At 47.2% G+C, this 14,698-nt stretch overlaps 1 protein-coding gene across 1 annotated transcript; it reads left to right on the forward strand.

The window, feature by feature from the left end:
- Positions 1–141: 141 nt before the first annotated feature.
- Positions 142–13,636, forward strand: LOC144146181 (torsin-1A-interacting protein 2-like). Its single transcript, XM_077678153.1, has 3 exons — positions 142–279; positions 1,608–1,786; positions 9,818–13,636. Exons 1-3 carry the CDS (start codon positions 273–275, stop codon positions 10,712–10,714), a joined length of 1,083 nt encoding a protein of 360 aa, XP_077534279.1. The 5' UTR covers positions 142–272; the 3' UTR covers positions 10,715–13,636.
- Positions 13,637–14,698: the final 1,062 nt, after the last annotated feature.

Here is a 14,698-nt window from a genome sequence, read left to right on the forward strand (position 1 = left end):
TCTGAGGGCACTTTAAGTTACTTGCAGTAATGACAATACCAAAAAATTTGTTTTATGATATTAATAATTGCCGAAACACTTTTTGATTACATTACGCTACTAAGCGCTATCCAGCGGAAGCCCAGAAGCCTATGCCAAAGCCACAAATGTTGAGATGCAGCTGAGATAGGAGAGCGCAGCGCACTGTATCGTAGCCCCACCTCGCAGTTGAGTTACAGCTGGAGTACGAAGTGCCTCCCGCCGAATTCCTGTGCCTTTCGCTACATAAAAACATGACAAGTATGCATTGTTTGCTTTCTGTGCTCTCGAGCGTGCTTGTGTTTGTGTGGTCATGACAAAAATACTTCGAGTGAAGCAGCTTGGCCTCTGTGCCGTGTTTTCTAATGCGTCTATCGCATGGACGCGGTTTCTATACATTATCAGAAGCAGTGTACTTTCGTTTCACATCTAGAGCTCATAAACGTCTAGGATTATAGGTGAACACCAGCCCGAACGTTTGAGCTTAACCTTTTGCAGGTCCTGAAAAAAAAGCACTACTGCTTACTCTTCTTTGGACAAAACCTTTACTTTAACTTTGAAACTATGGAACTAGTAACGTTCCGTGCGGTGAAATAACAACCGTGAAAACTAAACGTGTGCACCGGCCGGTTACCGATGCTTGTGGTTACTGAAGTGGTTGTTGGCTGCATCAGTAGTTGTTACTGTATGTTCTGTCGCGTGCCTGCGGAGTTGGGGGGTTCGTACGGGCACGACTAATGTGCCGATGCGAGCTAGTTGGTACTTCATCATGGGTACAGGTTAAGCGCCAGGCACAACTGGAGCGCCCCTTTCCTGTCTATTTTCCTTCCTCCAGTTGTGCCTGGCGCTTAACCTGGTCCCATGACGACCAATGTGTTGTGTGGGACCGTGACAATTCATTCGCGCACTGCTCTAACGTTTACGCTGCGCCCCACATATACGTTGCACTTATGTAGTTGTCTTCTTTCAGTTAGCTATTTCTGTGATATTTCACCAACTGACGGCTTTAATTTTGTGAGCTCCTCCTTTTCTCTCTACATCCTGAAATAGGTGCTGCTGAAGGGACTAGCTGTACAGTCAAAAGCTTTATGGCAGTAAACATAGGGCTGTGTGCCGCTCAGTGCATGCGGAGCGCTCTGGTGAGAGGGTGGCGTGCTCTCACAGTTTGTGCGGTTAGCGGATGCGCTCCTTGAAAGCGCTTTATTGCATGTTTGCCTGCTGCAGTAGTTACATCACGTCATCTGGAAATATGATGAAGTGAACGTAAAGCACTTTTTATCACCCAAGGGCAGCAAAAAACAAATTTTTAATGCGTATTTCGCCACTTGACCAAAATCCCCACATCTGCACGTGTTTTCTCTGGAAACATTTCCAGATATATGACGCAGACAACAGCGCAATCACCTGCTCTGAGAGAGGGAATCCACAAAAAGTGCGAATTATAAAAGTGCGCAATCCTATCGCTAGACTGCTCTGCATGTACTGAGCGACACGTGCTCCTGTGTTTACTGTCGTAAAGCTTTTGACTGTAGTTAAACAATTATGCATGCACTGGACTTTAGTCATGCTTTTGTTATCTCGTGTTTCAGGCCAGGAAGAGCTGAGTTTGGAGAGGCGGGGCATACATGACATACATGATGTCCACCAGGACCCTTCAGTGAGTCCAGGTGGTGACGAAGGTGAAGACCAGCCTGACAGGGATGCCGGTGGGAGCACAGAAACTCGGCGTCCCTCAATCGGCGCTAGCTGTGCTGAGCATAGCACGCCGGTGAGCCTTTTTTTCTTCTACCTTGCTGTCTGCAATGTTGGGAACTTGAAACAGTGACTACTGTGCATGCACATTATTGCCATTACCTAGAGCCACCTGCGAAATTGACTTAAGAGAGTACCAAGACCAAATTTGTGACTTTCATAAGGGGAGTGCTATTTTGAGTCCCAGCTTGCCCATAAACTATGACACACGTACCAAAACTGGCCAATGTGCTGCCCATTTCCAAATACAGCTCCATTCACAACATCAGTTTTGGTTTTGGCCCCTGGGAGCAGGCTCGGGGTGCTCTAGGGCTTACTTGACGTTACTGTTTTCTGTCCGAGCAAGCCTTGCCACTGGCTTCAAAAGCATCGAAGGCCTCTTTTCATGGTTGCCTATACCCCGCTTCTGCCCTGCTTCAGTTATCCTGCTACATTCATCAGGTTGAGAACTGCCCGGATGTGGGGCTGATTAGATGAAAGAAGACATAATACGCCACAAGCCCCTGTAGGGAAATGAGTGCTGACGGCTGCTAGCCGCGCATGCACCAGTGACTGGAGCAGTTCTAGTCGAACGAATGACGCCCACCTTTATTGGTCACAATAATATATAGCAAGAATGGCGGGTAACACCCTCTACATCTCTTCCCCGAGATTAGCACATACGAAGCAAAACACATCACAAGTCAAGTCTTTTCGGAGTCTTGACCCAACGCCCGAACCTTGTAACTCGCACTGCGCATTCATCGGACACTCCTGGTGTTGCTGTCGCCGTGGTGGGTGTTACCTTGCTCCGATCTATTTCCTCGCCTTTTTCACTTCGAGCTGGCTGGATCTGAATAGGGCACTAAATGAACCCTATTATGCACGAGCACAGTGGTGGGTGTTTCCACGATGTACGAACGGGGCTTGGCAGCTGGGCTGAGAACACACGCCGTAGCCTTGACGTCTCAAACCCACACCGTATCTCCCGGCTGCAGTGGAGGAAGGATGGTCGTGGCATAACGGCGATCAAAGTCTTTCTTCTGCCGCCTTCTCACCTCTTCATCTTGGTGCTGGACGTCATCTGGTGCAGGCCACTTCGGTTCCAGACTTTCCGTCATCTTGGGAAGCCTGGTTCGCAGGCTCCTTCCCATCAGCAGCTGTGCTGGGCTGTACCGGGCTGTACCCGGTGACGCTTGCTGCGTCTCTGTACGACAAGAGCGCCAGGAAAGGGTCGTCTGCTTTCGTAAACAATTCTTTGATCATTCGCACCATCCTTTCAACTTCCCCGTTTGATGCGGGTAGCTTGGACTTGACGTTAAGTGCTGGAAGCCGTAGTGTTTCGCAAAAGCTGTGAAGGCATGCGATGCGAACTGAGGTTCATTATCGCTTCGCACTACTGCGGGAATGCCGAAACGAGCGAAAATGCTTTCGACTGCATCGATGACTGCACAAGAGTTCGTGCTCTGCAAGTAGATGACTTCGGGGTAGCGAGAACGATAATCCACTACAAGTAGGTAGTCGTGTCCCTTGAAAGAAAACAAGTCTATTCCTACCTCCTGCTATGATTTCTCTGGAGTCTGGGTCACCACCATCGGCTCACTTCGTTGCACCCGTGTGACGGCACACTGTCTACAGCGGTTGACTCTGTCTCGTAGCTGCTGCGAAAGTCCGTACCACCACACGGAATCCTGGGCTCTCAGGCGTCATCGGTTAATTCCTTGGTGGCCTTCATGGATAAGTTTAAGTGTATCCTTTTGCAGTGAAGCCGGGATGACGAAGCGATTACCTTTCAGCAGTATGCCATTGTACAGAGATAAATCACCTCGATGACTCCAGTACTTCTTGACATGTTCGGGAAGCTGGTCTCGACGAGGCCAGCCTTGGGTGCAGTACTTGACGAGCAAGTTGCATTCACCATCCAGTTCTTGATGCCTGCGAACATCATCAACAGAGACCAGCTTCGTGTCTGTTACAGTAGCAACTTGGAGATCTAGAATCTGTTCTAGGACAGCCACTTTACTGATCGATGGCTTCTCCTCCGCAGCCCTCGAAAGAGTGTCTGCAGTTGCCAGTTGTTTGCCCGGAACGTAGACCACGCGGAATTGGTAGCGCATAAGTTTGATGCGAAATAGTTGAATGCGCGGGGGCATCGTGTCCAAGTCTGCGTTCCCCAGTAATGTTACCAGGGGCTGGTGGTCGGTTTCTACCGTGAAGTTCATGCCACGAACATGCTGGTCAAAACGGTGCACTGCCCATGCTACTGCCAGTGCCTCTTTTTCTGTTTGGCTGTAGCGCTGTTCCGCTTCTGTTAGTGACCGTGACGCAAATGCTACAGCACATTGCTCTCCCGATGGCTGTTCCTGCAGAAGAACCGTTCCCAGACCGAATGAGCTTGCATCGCAAGAGACAATGGTATTGCAAGCAGCATGGTACTTCGCAACGCACAGGTCTGAGGTGAGCATTGCCTTTACCTGATTAAAGGCAGCCTCCTGAGGCGGTCCCCATTGCCACGCATTTTGCTCGCCTAACAAGGCGCGAATAAGGGCAGTTACCTGCGAAAGGTTGGGCAGGAAGCGACCGATATGATTGGCCATGCCGAGAAAGTGCCTGACACCGGCAACATCGTTGGGTGCTTCCAAGTTGCGCAGTGCTTCGAGTTTTCCGGGACTTCGCGAAATACCGTTGCCATCGATGACAACCCCCACAAACTCCACTTGGGCCTGACCAAAGCAGCATTTTGCCTTGTTGAGCTTCACGCTGGCTTTCCTCAGCCGTTCAAGAACCTCAGCAAGTTGCTTGTCATGCTCTTCACGGTCTTTTCCGAAGACAAGGATGCCATCTATCATGTTGACGACATTTTGCTGTCCCTCCAAAATACGAGCCATTTCATGCTGAAAATACTCTGGTGCCGAAGTCAGTCCAAAAGGAAGACGGCAGTAGCGTCCGAATGGCAGGACAAATGTGGTATACTTTTGGCATTCTTGAGACGACCGTACTTGGTGAAACCCTGCTGTGGCATCGAGTTTTGAGAACACTTTTGCATCTCCAAGTTGCCCAAGTACCCATTCGACTGTCGGAAGCACGTGCCTTTCGCGGAGAACCTCTTTGTTGAGCTTCGTTAGGTCCACGCATATTCGGTATCCGCCCGATGCCTTCAGTACTGCGACAAGTCCGGCACACCATGGTATCGGCTTCGTAATGCACCTTATGACGCCTTGCTTTTCCATCTGGTTCAGCTCCTGCTTTACCATGTTGTACAGAGGGATGGGAATTCTGCGAGGTACACTGAGAGCGAATGGTTTTGCATTTGGCTTGAATCGAATCCTGTACTCCTCCCCTACTGTACCTAGCCCTTCAATGATATCCTGGCCCGGGGCTGAGTCACTTGCAGAGCCAGCTTGTTTTTCACCTCGCTCGGCGGCATCAATGAACTTAACGACACCCAATGGGAGGATAGCAGGGTAGCCCAGAAGAGGGGTAGTCTGTGAAGGCATGACGTACACTGGCTGCACGCAGCTGCGGCCCTTCCACTCCAATGTGGCTGTAAATTGGCCAGATACCTTCAAGGGATGGTTCCCTGGACCAGTGAAATGATCCTCCGGTTTTTCAAGTTGCGAAGGTACCCCGGGAAAAGTGCTTGGAACAACAGTAACTTCTGCTCCTGAGTCGACCTTGAACTCGAGAGGGACGCCGTTCCCTTGAACACGAACAAACTTGGCTTTCAGCGTGCGACTGCCTGCTTTGTGAACGTTGCTTAGCTAAGCAAACAGCTTCAAAATGTCCTTTCTTTTTGCAAAACTTGCAAACGGCTCTTTTGGCAGGGCAAAATTCCCGTGGATGCGCATCTCATCCGCAGAAATGACACGATCGGTGTGCGGCAGTGGGGGGCGTTTCCCTTGATCCTTGCGCTTGATTACGTGACTGCCTTGGCGGTGGCCTGTGTTTTGCTGCATCAACGGAGATTGGTGCCGATAACTGGGTTTCGCGTTCCCGTTTTTCTCGTTCCGCATCTTCGTGCAGTCGCGCATGCAGGAGCGCTTTGTCAAGCTATAAGTCGGGAGAGCGGCATAGCTGTTCCGATAACCTGCTGTCCAACAAACCAACGATAAATCGATCCCGAACGAGCCTGTCCTCGACGGACGCTGAGCCGTAGTTGCATTTCTTTACCATGTTTCGCAATGCGGAATAAAAAGCATCCACGCTTTCTTCAGCTTGCTGCATCCGCTTGTGAAAACGACAACTTTCATGAACTTCATTGACAGGGTGCACGAAATACGAAGTGAACTTGCTTTTCACAACGCTGTATATGCCTGAACTTCTGCGGCAGATAAGTTCACAGATGCTAAAACGCATCGAGCCCGAGTACCCATGCAGTAAAGAAGTGCTCGTACCCGGACCTCGTCTGTAGCTTGGTGTAGTCCTGTAGCGAACCCATAGTCCTTGAACTACTCAATCCAGATAGGCCACGCACTTGGGTCAGGGAAGTCGAAGCTCGGTGGCGGATGTAGTCCAGGTATCCCAGCAAATGCGGCAGCCTGCTGGGATGCAGCCTCTGACTTGTTTGCCATCGCACAAAGCTAGCAGCGGCAGTGGCGACCGTACTCAGCGATCCCACTTCTGACACCATGTAGCGAAATGAGTGCTGGCTGCTGCTAGCCGCGCACACACCAGTGACTGGAGCAGTTCTAGCCGAACGAATGACGCCCACCTTTATTGGTAACAATAATATATAGCCAGAATGTCGTCTAGCACCCTCTACAGCCCCCACCAGAATGTTGAATTTTGTTGTTATTTTTGCCATGCACAGGCCTGTTGGTTTCATTCCCGACTGGTGCCCATGTTGCTAAATTGGAAGGCTCTGACCAAGTTTGACTGGCTGGGAGCACCTATGTCGCACGCTTCCCTAGTTGTAGCTGATGTCACAGAGTCGCTGAGCCACCATTTTCTGGCCTCTCAAAACTGCTGGAATAATATCGATTTAAAGTTGGTCACAAGCAACGTCTGATGCCCATACTTGCAATAAGGCATCTTCATGAAGCGAACCGTATCAGTTTTTAAAAATCGAGTTTTCGTGTCAGTACTGCTTTAAAGGAGTGCTACACCACGGGACAACAAAAATGCAAGGACACATAGTGCTGGGTGAGCACTGTGTGTTGTCGCATTCTTGTTGTACAGTGCAGCATTTGCAGTTTGACCTGTAAGGGAGTTGTTGACTATGCACATGGGGGAAAGAAAAGCTTAGGAGAGGCCCTGATGTCATCTCTTCTGATGCCGGAAATGGCATTTCCGGAGGCCACCCTTTTTCACTTTTATTTTGCGCGAACGCTCGCTCCACTATTGTCTGTTTTGTCTCCGCCTGCCGACCATTGCCTACCGGCTGAGCTGCGCAGTGACGTGGGTCTTCGGTGGGTGGGCCTTCGGCGCCGTTGCTAGGATGCGGTTGCCAGTGTCCTACGATGAGCGTGGAAAAAAACGTGTTACTGCCTTCACACTTCTCCCAATTGGCTGGTGGCCACTGGGGCTTCTCCTAAGCTTTCTTTCCTCCATGCTGTGCACTAACTAGCTCAGGTTCTGCCTATTCCTCATGCTTTCCTGCTGATGCTGAAGTGCAAAAAGGCTCCGTTCTTAGCTTTTGTGCGTGCACAAAGATTAAAATTGATTTAAAATTCGTGTTATGAAACGGTTACAGTTAAAATTCCCTGGGAAATATCTCCGCATGCACAGGAAGCTATTCACATAGCATTTTTCTACTTGGAAATTTTGTGTCAGTACTTCAAGCATTTAGGAAAAAGTTTTGCCAAGAGCACTAGTTGTTCCATAACTTAAAGAGTTGCTGCTCCTCTTATTGTGTTAAATGATGGGTGTAGTTGAACATGACCCTGCATATGCATACAAGCATCTTACAGTCTGGTACACAGCCTCCCCAGGGGTGTGCGGTTGGAAAAGCCGTGCCCTTCACGGCAACCCTGTTAGTGTCTAAGGCTAAATTAGCACAGCCAATTAATTCATAAGTTAATCTAATAAAGCCTGTTAGTTAATCATGCTAACCTTGCAATAACACTGCTTTAATATAATTGTGCCTGTTTGTATACACCGTATTGAAACCATCTCCTACATAAGGTGCGCCGCACCATCCAGCTTTGTGCGCTTTGCAGGAGGATGAATGGTGGGAGTTTTGAACTGCTAAATACAGCTGTTTCATTGTGCACTGTCTCAAATTCGTGTTGTGCACTGTCGTGAAATTGGCTCATAATTTTATTTCCTAACGAAATCTGTTCGTTATATCCCATAATGGGCAAATTTTACCTCGTTAAAATGAGTTTTAAATACATTGCTTTCTATGGGAACTTTCTAGGGGAATTATGATTTGCTAGTTATGTACATTATTTTGTTACAGCCAATCTTGTTACAACGAGGTTTTAAGTTTTGATGGGTTAGGAATCTTTGATGAGTTAGGAATTTTTCTTTCGCACTGGGACATTAACCCTTTGAGGGTCGAATTTTTTCGCCAAATGCGACCCCCCAGAGTCGATTTTTGTTATTGCTGATTTAAATTCTTCGGATAAATCTATTCCGAGAAAAAATTATCGTAATTTTTTTAGGGTGACCATAAAGTGACAAAAAAATCGTTTGTGTTGCATACATGTGGTTTATTCATGAGTAACACAAGAAAAATTCTAAGTAAAAACGAGAGAGTAACAAGCCGGCACCTTTTGAGTGAATCGAAATCAGATAGACATCAGTGTGCGGGCGCAAAAAGCGGGAAGCGCCCAGAGGACGATACTGAAACCAGCCGCTGCACGCAGGCGCGCAGCCAGATGCGCGAGCGATGGACGGCGCACCGCTCCTATAAAATACAAAAAAAAAGAGAGAGAGAGAGAAAAGGGCCTCATCAGTTTCGCAGGCGCCCTTGGTCTGTGGCAGGCGCAAGAAGTGAGAGGCGCCCAGTGGGTGATACCTAGCACACCCCCCCGTTACCGGATGCGCAAGCGATAGCCGGCGCGCTGTTGAAGTAAATCATAAAAAAATGAAAAGAAGAGCCATCGGCACAAGAAAATAATTTGACGTATTTCCGCAGTGTGGCAGCACATGCCAAGCAAGAGAAGTTGGCAAAAAAGGCGCGCTTTTTAAACATACAAGCGATGACGTACGTGTACGTTATTGACCATTTTGAAGGTGTTTGCAGAGGACGTATATGTACGTCCGTGACCCTGAAAGGGTTAATAGTATTCTTCCGGTTTCTCGCCCAAACCCCACTCAGTAACAATCATCACAATGATGGCGTGCGTCATTTTTTGCAACAAAGTGGCAGCAGAGAGCTTGACCATGTGGTTTTAGGTTGGACATTGTGCTCATGGGGCTGAGCAAGGGAACAGCAGAGGAAAGCAGGAGCCAACATAAAGTGTACAGAATACACAAAAAGAACTTAAAAAATCAATTTAAAGGCAGGAGTTTGGCAAGTGAAAGCAAAGAAGCCTATCTCGTAATAAGGCAGTGTGTCGAGAATGCATGCGTTTTAGCCTACAGCATTGGCATATGCAAGAGGAGGGGTTTCTCACTCACCTATCCCATTCCTGGGTATGGAGTGGGAGAAAGGAGGAGTGGACAGAGCCACTGGCTCTATCATAAAATAAAGACTGTGGGTAGTACTTTTGCCGTTGGGAGCAGCGCATCAAGCTTAGAGACATCCAACAGCTGCTCCCACCATGACAGTCAACCATTTGCAATGCTCATGCAGAAAAATAAAAATGAAGAAAACAACTAAAATATAGGGCACCCAATACATTCCGAGGCTTTTTTTTTTACTTTGTTTCAATTCTCTTTTCTTGCGTTTCCTTATCCTGTTCTTTCGTTCATTTTTTCTTGTCTCACTCACGGGGACAAATGGCTGCCTTAACTTGTAGCCTCTCTAGTTTCTCCCCATAATTATTTGTTTACCAAGACAATTTCCACACCCATTACCTCCATTGTGGTGGCAAGACATTCTGCGAGATTTGAACTTGGCATGCATCGCTGGCATCTCTACCACTGAAGTGTTCCTTGCCCGTCTCGCACCGTCTCGCAGGGACCTGCAGTGGCCATGAGGGGGAGGTATCCGGATTTGAGAGGCGAGTTGAAGGAGTTGTCCAAGAAGGGGCCAAGAAGTTCATCATCGCCCCGCCACAATCGGAGAGAGCCACCGTCCGAAGGGAAAACGGCCAGCTCCTCTTCCCAGTGGCTGTGGTATTGTGGGGCAGCCCTCGTCTGTGCACTGGTGTTGCTGGCACAGCGGCTTTTCTGGGAGCAGCCGGTGCCCGTGCCGCCCTCAGACAGGCGCCTCATTACACTGCGACAGCACCTGCGCAAGCTCAAGGAGACGTTTTCGGCACAGCCAGAGTACAACTGGCAGATAATACGGAGCTCGGTAACCGACATGATTAACGACACGGGCATTTACACGGGTCCCGCTGTGATCCTCTTCCTTGCATCTATCAAAAATGAAAACTTTGCGACATGCCTTTCCCAGAGGGTAGCTACAGCCTTGTCGTATGCTTTTGATGATGGAGGAGATTACGGCACAATAGCTGCCGACGATCTTTTGGTGTCTGAAGATGTGGCGAAACATGTCATTGAGAATCGATGCCGAGAAGTCGTGGAGAAGCAGCAGCGGCATGTTATGCTTGCATCGCATCTTGAAAAATGGAACCCGGATGCAGCAATGATGTTGCACCCCTTGTGTGACCAGGAAAATGCTTGGTACAAGAATGTGACGTATATCTTGACCGTTTTTACTAGAAATGAGGACGTTTCTGGCCAGAAAGAGCGAAGAGAGTACGATCGTCTAGCTGAAAATGCACTTAACCACGCATGGGAGTCGATGGACACTAACCAGAGGCACGCCATCATTAGTAGGGTCACGGGCAATGTTGTGCTGGTACGAGAGGACTCTGTAACCTGTGCACTCGACAACATACGAATGTAAGTTTTGCTCACTTGTGGACTGTGATTTTCCACTTTTTCAAGAAATTAACAGCATGCTGGGAGAAAGTATCCTTTCTTTATCAGAGGAAGTCCAGCATGCACAAAACTTTTCATGAGGGCGTCACCGGAAAAATGTTCACCTATTGACTTCCCAGACCTCCCTATCCCACGCGCTTGTCTGAATGTTCTTTGGAGTCTTTTTGTAATGATCTCCCTGCCTATGCAGTATACAGCCAGTATGCCTGTTCCACGCTCAATGGCCTGGTTACAGCAGTGAGCATGAAGTTGCAATTTCCTTACTAGTGAGGCAAGTTCACTCTCCCTCACTTTTTATGGCTACGTGTTTTATTTTTCCCATGGTTACAACTATTTATGTTTGTTTTCGTTTCTGTAGATTAGTAAGCCAGGCTCCTCAGAGGTTGTTTGTTTTCGTTTCTGCTCAAAATAATACGTGATTGCAGTAAATTCTTAGTCACTGCGAGACTACCGATTGCAAGCGGGACCTAACTAAGGGTGGTTTACCTTGCAAGTACAGCTTCTGTGAAGCGCAAATACCAAGACACCCCTTGGAATCGTAGTCTTAAAGTGGGGAGGGGAGTGGTACAAACAATTGAACCTTTAGAGTGATAGAAGCAGCCCATTGGGCATTCTTGTCAAGGAATGTATTTAACACAGAGTCTGTCTATTCTTTATTTTTTTGAATGTGAATAATATGCAGTTGAACCTTTGTTTCACGAAGCCCAGTTTTGTGAATTTGGATTCTTCCCGTGGTTGCCCATAGGTTTCAAGGCCAACTGCACTCAAATTTTCGCCAATGTAAAAATAATGTCATATAATAGTACACATAAAAAGAGTGCTAATGGAAAAGCACTTTGTTTCAAACAGGAATGCTGGCGTTTCCCAAACATACATTGGAAAAAAGGCGGCCATTACCGGCGGCCGGGTGTGATGTAGGTGATGGAACAGAAGCAGCGTATTTGTGCCGGCGGCCGCTTGCAGCAGTCTCCAAATGCACTTGGCAGCGTCGCGTTTTGCTGTGTTATTTCCACAAAAGAGCTTCCACTAACATTTTGCCAAGGCTAATAAAGTTAGGCGCAATTCCAATTTCACAGTGCTATCAACCAAGATAAAGTAGACTGTCGGCAGTTATTTTTGCCTTAGAATACAAGCCGGAGTAGCAATCCTCGGCATTGTGACTAAAAATGCACGTCCAGATTTACAAAGCTGTTTGCTTGTATGATATTGAAAACCAGCTTTGGTTAGCAAGTGCCTTGGATATCAGCCCCCCCCTCCCCCCCTTTTTTTTTTTCCTTTTTGACGAGAGTGAACCGAGCATGGACGGCGATCAATCACAAACTGTTTTTGCTGTGTATTTACTTGTGCACAGATTTGTCAATGCTTTCCCAATAACTTTCACCTCACTGCACATCGAGGATCGAACTGTAAAATCGGTTTGAAACTGCATGTTAGCTTCCAAAGCCAGGCGAGACACTGAAACGGCAAAATGTTCTGTGTACCACGGTTTGCTGCTTGCTCCACGGACATGTGCGGTTGATAACATTTTACTTTCAGGTAAACTAAATCTAACACTCTACAAAAAAAGTAAATGCTTTGTTTCGCGATTGAAGAAATAATGTAGTTTATCGTTTAGGAGAGGAGCAGTTTCCTTAGCTTTCGCACTTGGCAAAGACAACGGCCGATCTTTGTGCGGAGATATTTGTTACGACGATCAAGGGTGGGTTTGGTTCGCTTAGCGAGTGAAGAAAAGGTAGCACAAATGTTTATACCAGCGCGTAGAACAACTCAAGTTAGGTCGTTCAACTTTTGGAGATGTTTAAAGGGTGGAGGTGGCGTTGGGCCGACCCAAAGGCAGCAAATATTGCCCGCGGATGTTCGAGTGATCGAGAGTTTATAAAAGATCCTTTTTCTGTGACAGATGGAAAAGGAATGATAAATATACAGGCAAATGCGCATTTTACGCTATTTTTATGAGTAAAACATTATTTTCAAGTGAAGAAAAGTTTTGCTAACTTCCAAAGCATTGCGAACATGTATACTTTGTTGGCGTCTAATCTCCTTTATTTCATTTAAAAACTGCTGGTATTGCTACCTGTGCAGTTAGATTTAAAACATGTGATGCAGATGGTGGTATAGCATGGCGGTGTAGCAGAGAAACCCCAAACGCACCCCTGCGCACCCTGCCAATCGCTGGAGAAGTGCAGGCTCCACGGGACAGGCTCCTTTTCTTTGTCGTATGCCACTCGGAACTTGTTTTGTTCGCCGACTCTCCGCCAGGTGCAAAGTCGTCTGCTAGAGCTACTCCGAATGCTTGCAGTTATTGCACTATGTCGGTATTGGGCTTAGAACTTCGCCATCGTGATTTTTAGAGCATAAACAACTTATTTGGATCAAATTTGATAAAAAAAATTGAGTGCAGTTGGCTTGTAATGCTTTCCTAATTTTATGAAGTTCTTAATTTAACGAAATAATTTGCAAGGAATGCTGACTTCATTAAATTGAGGGGCAACTACGTTTGTTTGCCGCCTGTTGCTTTTTCCTGCCCTTTTTTTCTGTCAGGGCAAAATATGTTGCTCCCTTCTGGAAGAAAAAAAACTGTTGACGCGCATGCTTGTTTTTTTGTTTGTCAAAAGGCAGTCGTTATTGTGTGTGTGTGTAATGACTGGCCAGGACTGTTCTATATGCAGGATTGTATGTACAGTATAATATTGAACGCAGTTTGAACCTTGTGACTTGTAATTGTGTTTCTGTCATCATCATGCATCTTGTAAGTTTGAGCCATGTGATGGTTGTTGTTGTCCTGGCTAGTTTGCAGGTGAAACTGCTGTGCCATTTCACTTGTACAACTGTGGCCATAGTACGGCATGTTTATTGTTCGATGAAAAATATAAGGTCTTGTTTTAAAGTCTGCGTTTACTGTTTGCGGCAGCACAGTTTTCCCTGCATGTTGAGCCTCCTTTTTTTTGTTTTTTAAGCAGCCCTCTGTGCAACCGTAAATAGAGGTAGCACAACAGCACAGCAATGCAGCTGCAGGAGGGGAAATGCAGTGTATCCGGGGATACGTACATAAAAGGGAAAAAAAGTGTGCTTGTTGGTTGAACAAGTGCATGCGCTAGTGCTTTTTTTTATTTTGCCATTGTAAGAGCACATATAACCACTCTGTTGATGTAGGATTGAATTTCATTACTATGAAACTGATGGCCAACGCAGCATGCAATTGCAGAAGAATCGCAATTTGGCCAGTTAGTGTATCTTGAGTGAAAAAACCAGCTACTATTAGTAGCAGGAACGAGGAGGAAGTGATGTTGGGACGATGCAGGACTTATAACTGCTTTTTTAAAAACGACACTCCTACCAGCCAAAGGCATCACGTGTGTGCGGGAAATCGCCTCCCCATCCCTTTTTTATTTTCTTCTTTGCCACCAATGCAGGGCCCTAGGAGCGAACATGTGTTAACAAACATGTACTCTTTATCTGTTCATCTCTGGTCAAAATTAATCCGGAGCCCTCCACTACGGCGCGCCTCATCGCCTGCGTTGCGTCGGCGCGTTAAACCCCACAATCAATCAATCAATTTATCTGTTCATCTCGGTGACGTGACACTGACACATTTGTCACTGCCGTGTAGAACATATTGAACTGGGGTGTGCACTTGAAGCCACTACAATGGGTCTGGGGGTGAACCCCATCACTGGTGTTCAAGGAGGCCCAAATTTCCCAAGCACTATTGTTCATGCAGCGCCCCATTTGACCAATGAACACCTTCCCATGTGTCAATGGGATGCTGTACAAGACATTCGTCGAACATTTATGGAGTGCAGATACATCTGTGGGTTGTGCAAACATGACTCCCAGGTTTTTCAGTGGCATTGGGTGAGTTGGCCAGTAGCAAGGGAGTTGGCCAGTAACTGTGTTTCGTGTGGGTAGGAGTTCATATAGGCGCCACTTTTTTAATAGCTGTCTGTAA

The sequence above is a fragment of the Haemaphysalis longicornis genome, unplaced genomic scaffold (genome assembly GCF_048455015.1).
Source record: "Haemaphysalis longicornis isolate Haplotype H1 unplaced genomic scaffold, Haemaphysalis longicornis Haplotype H1 scaffold_1, whole genome shotgun sequence".
Taxonomy (NCBI): domain Eukaryota; kingdom Metazoa; phylum Arthropoda; class Arachnida; order Ixodida; family Ixodidae; genus Haemaphysalis; species Haemaphysalis longicornis.

Excerpts from the sequence above, each read along its gene's own strand:
- LOC144146181 (XM_077678153.1), top strand. Across the intron at positions 1,787-9,817 it reads GTGCTGAGCATAGCACGCCG|GGACCTGCAGTGGCCATGAG; the intron begins GTGAGCCTTTTT and ends ACCGTCTCGCAG.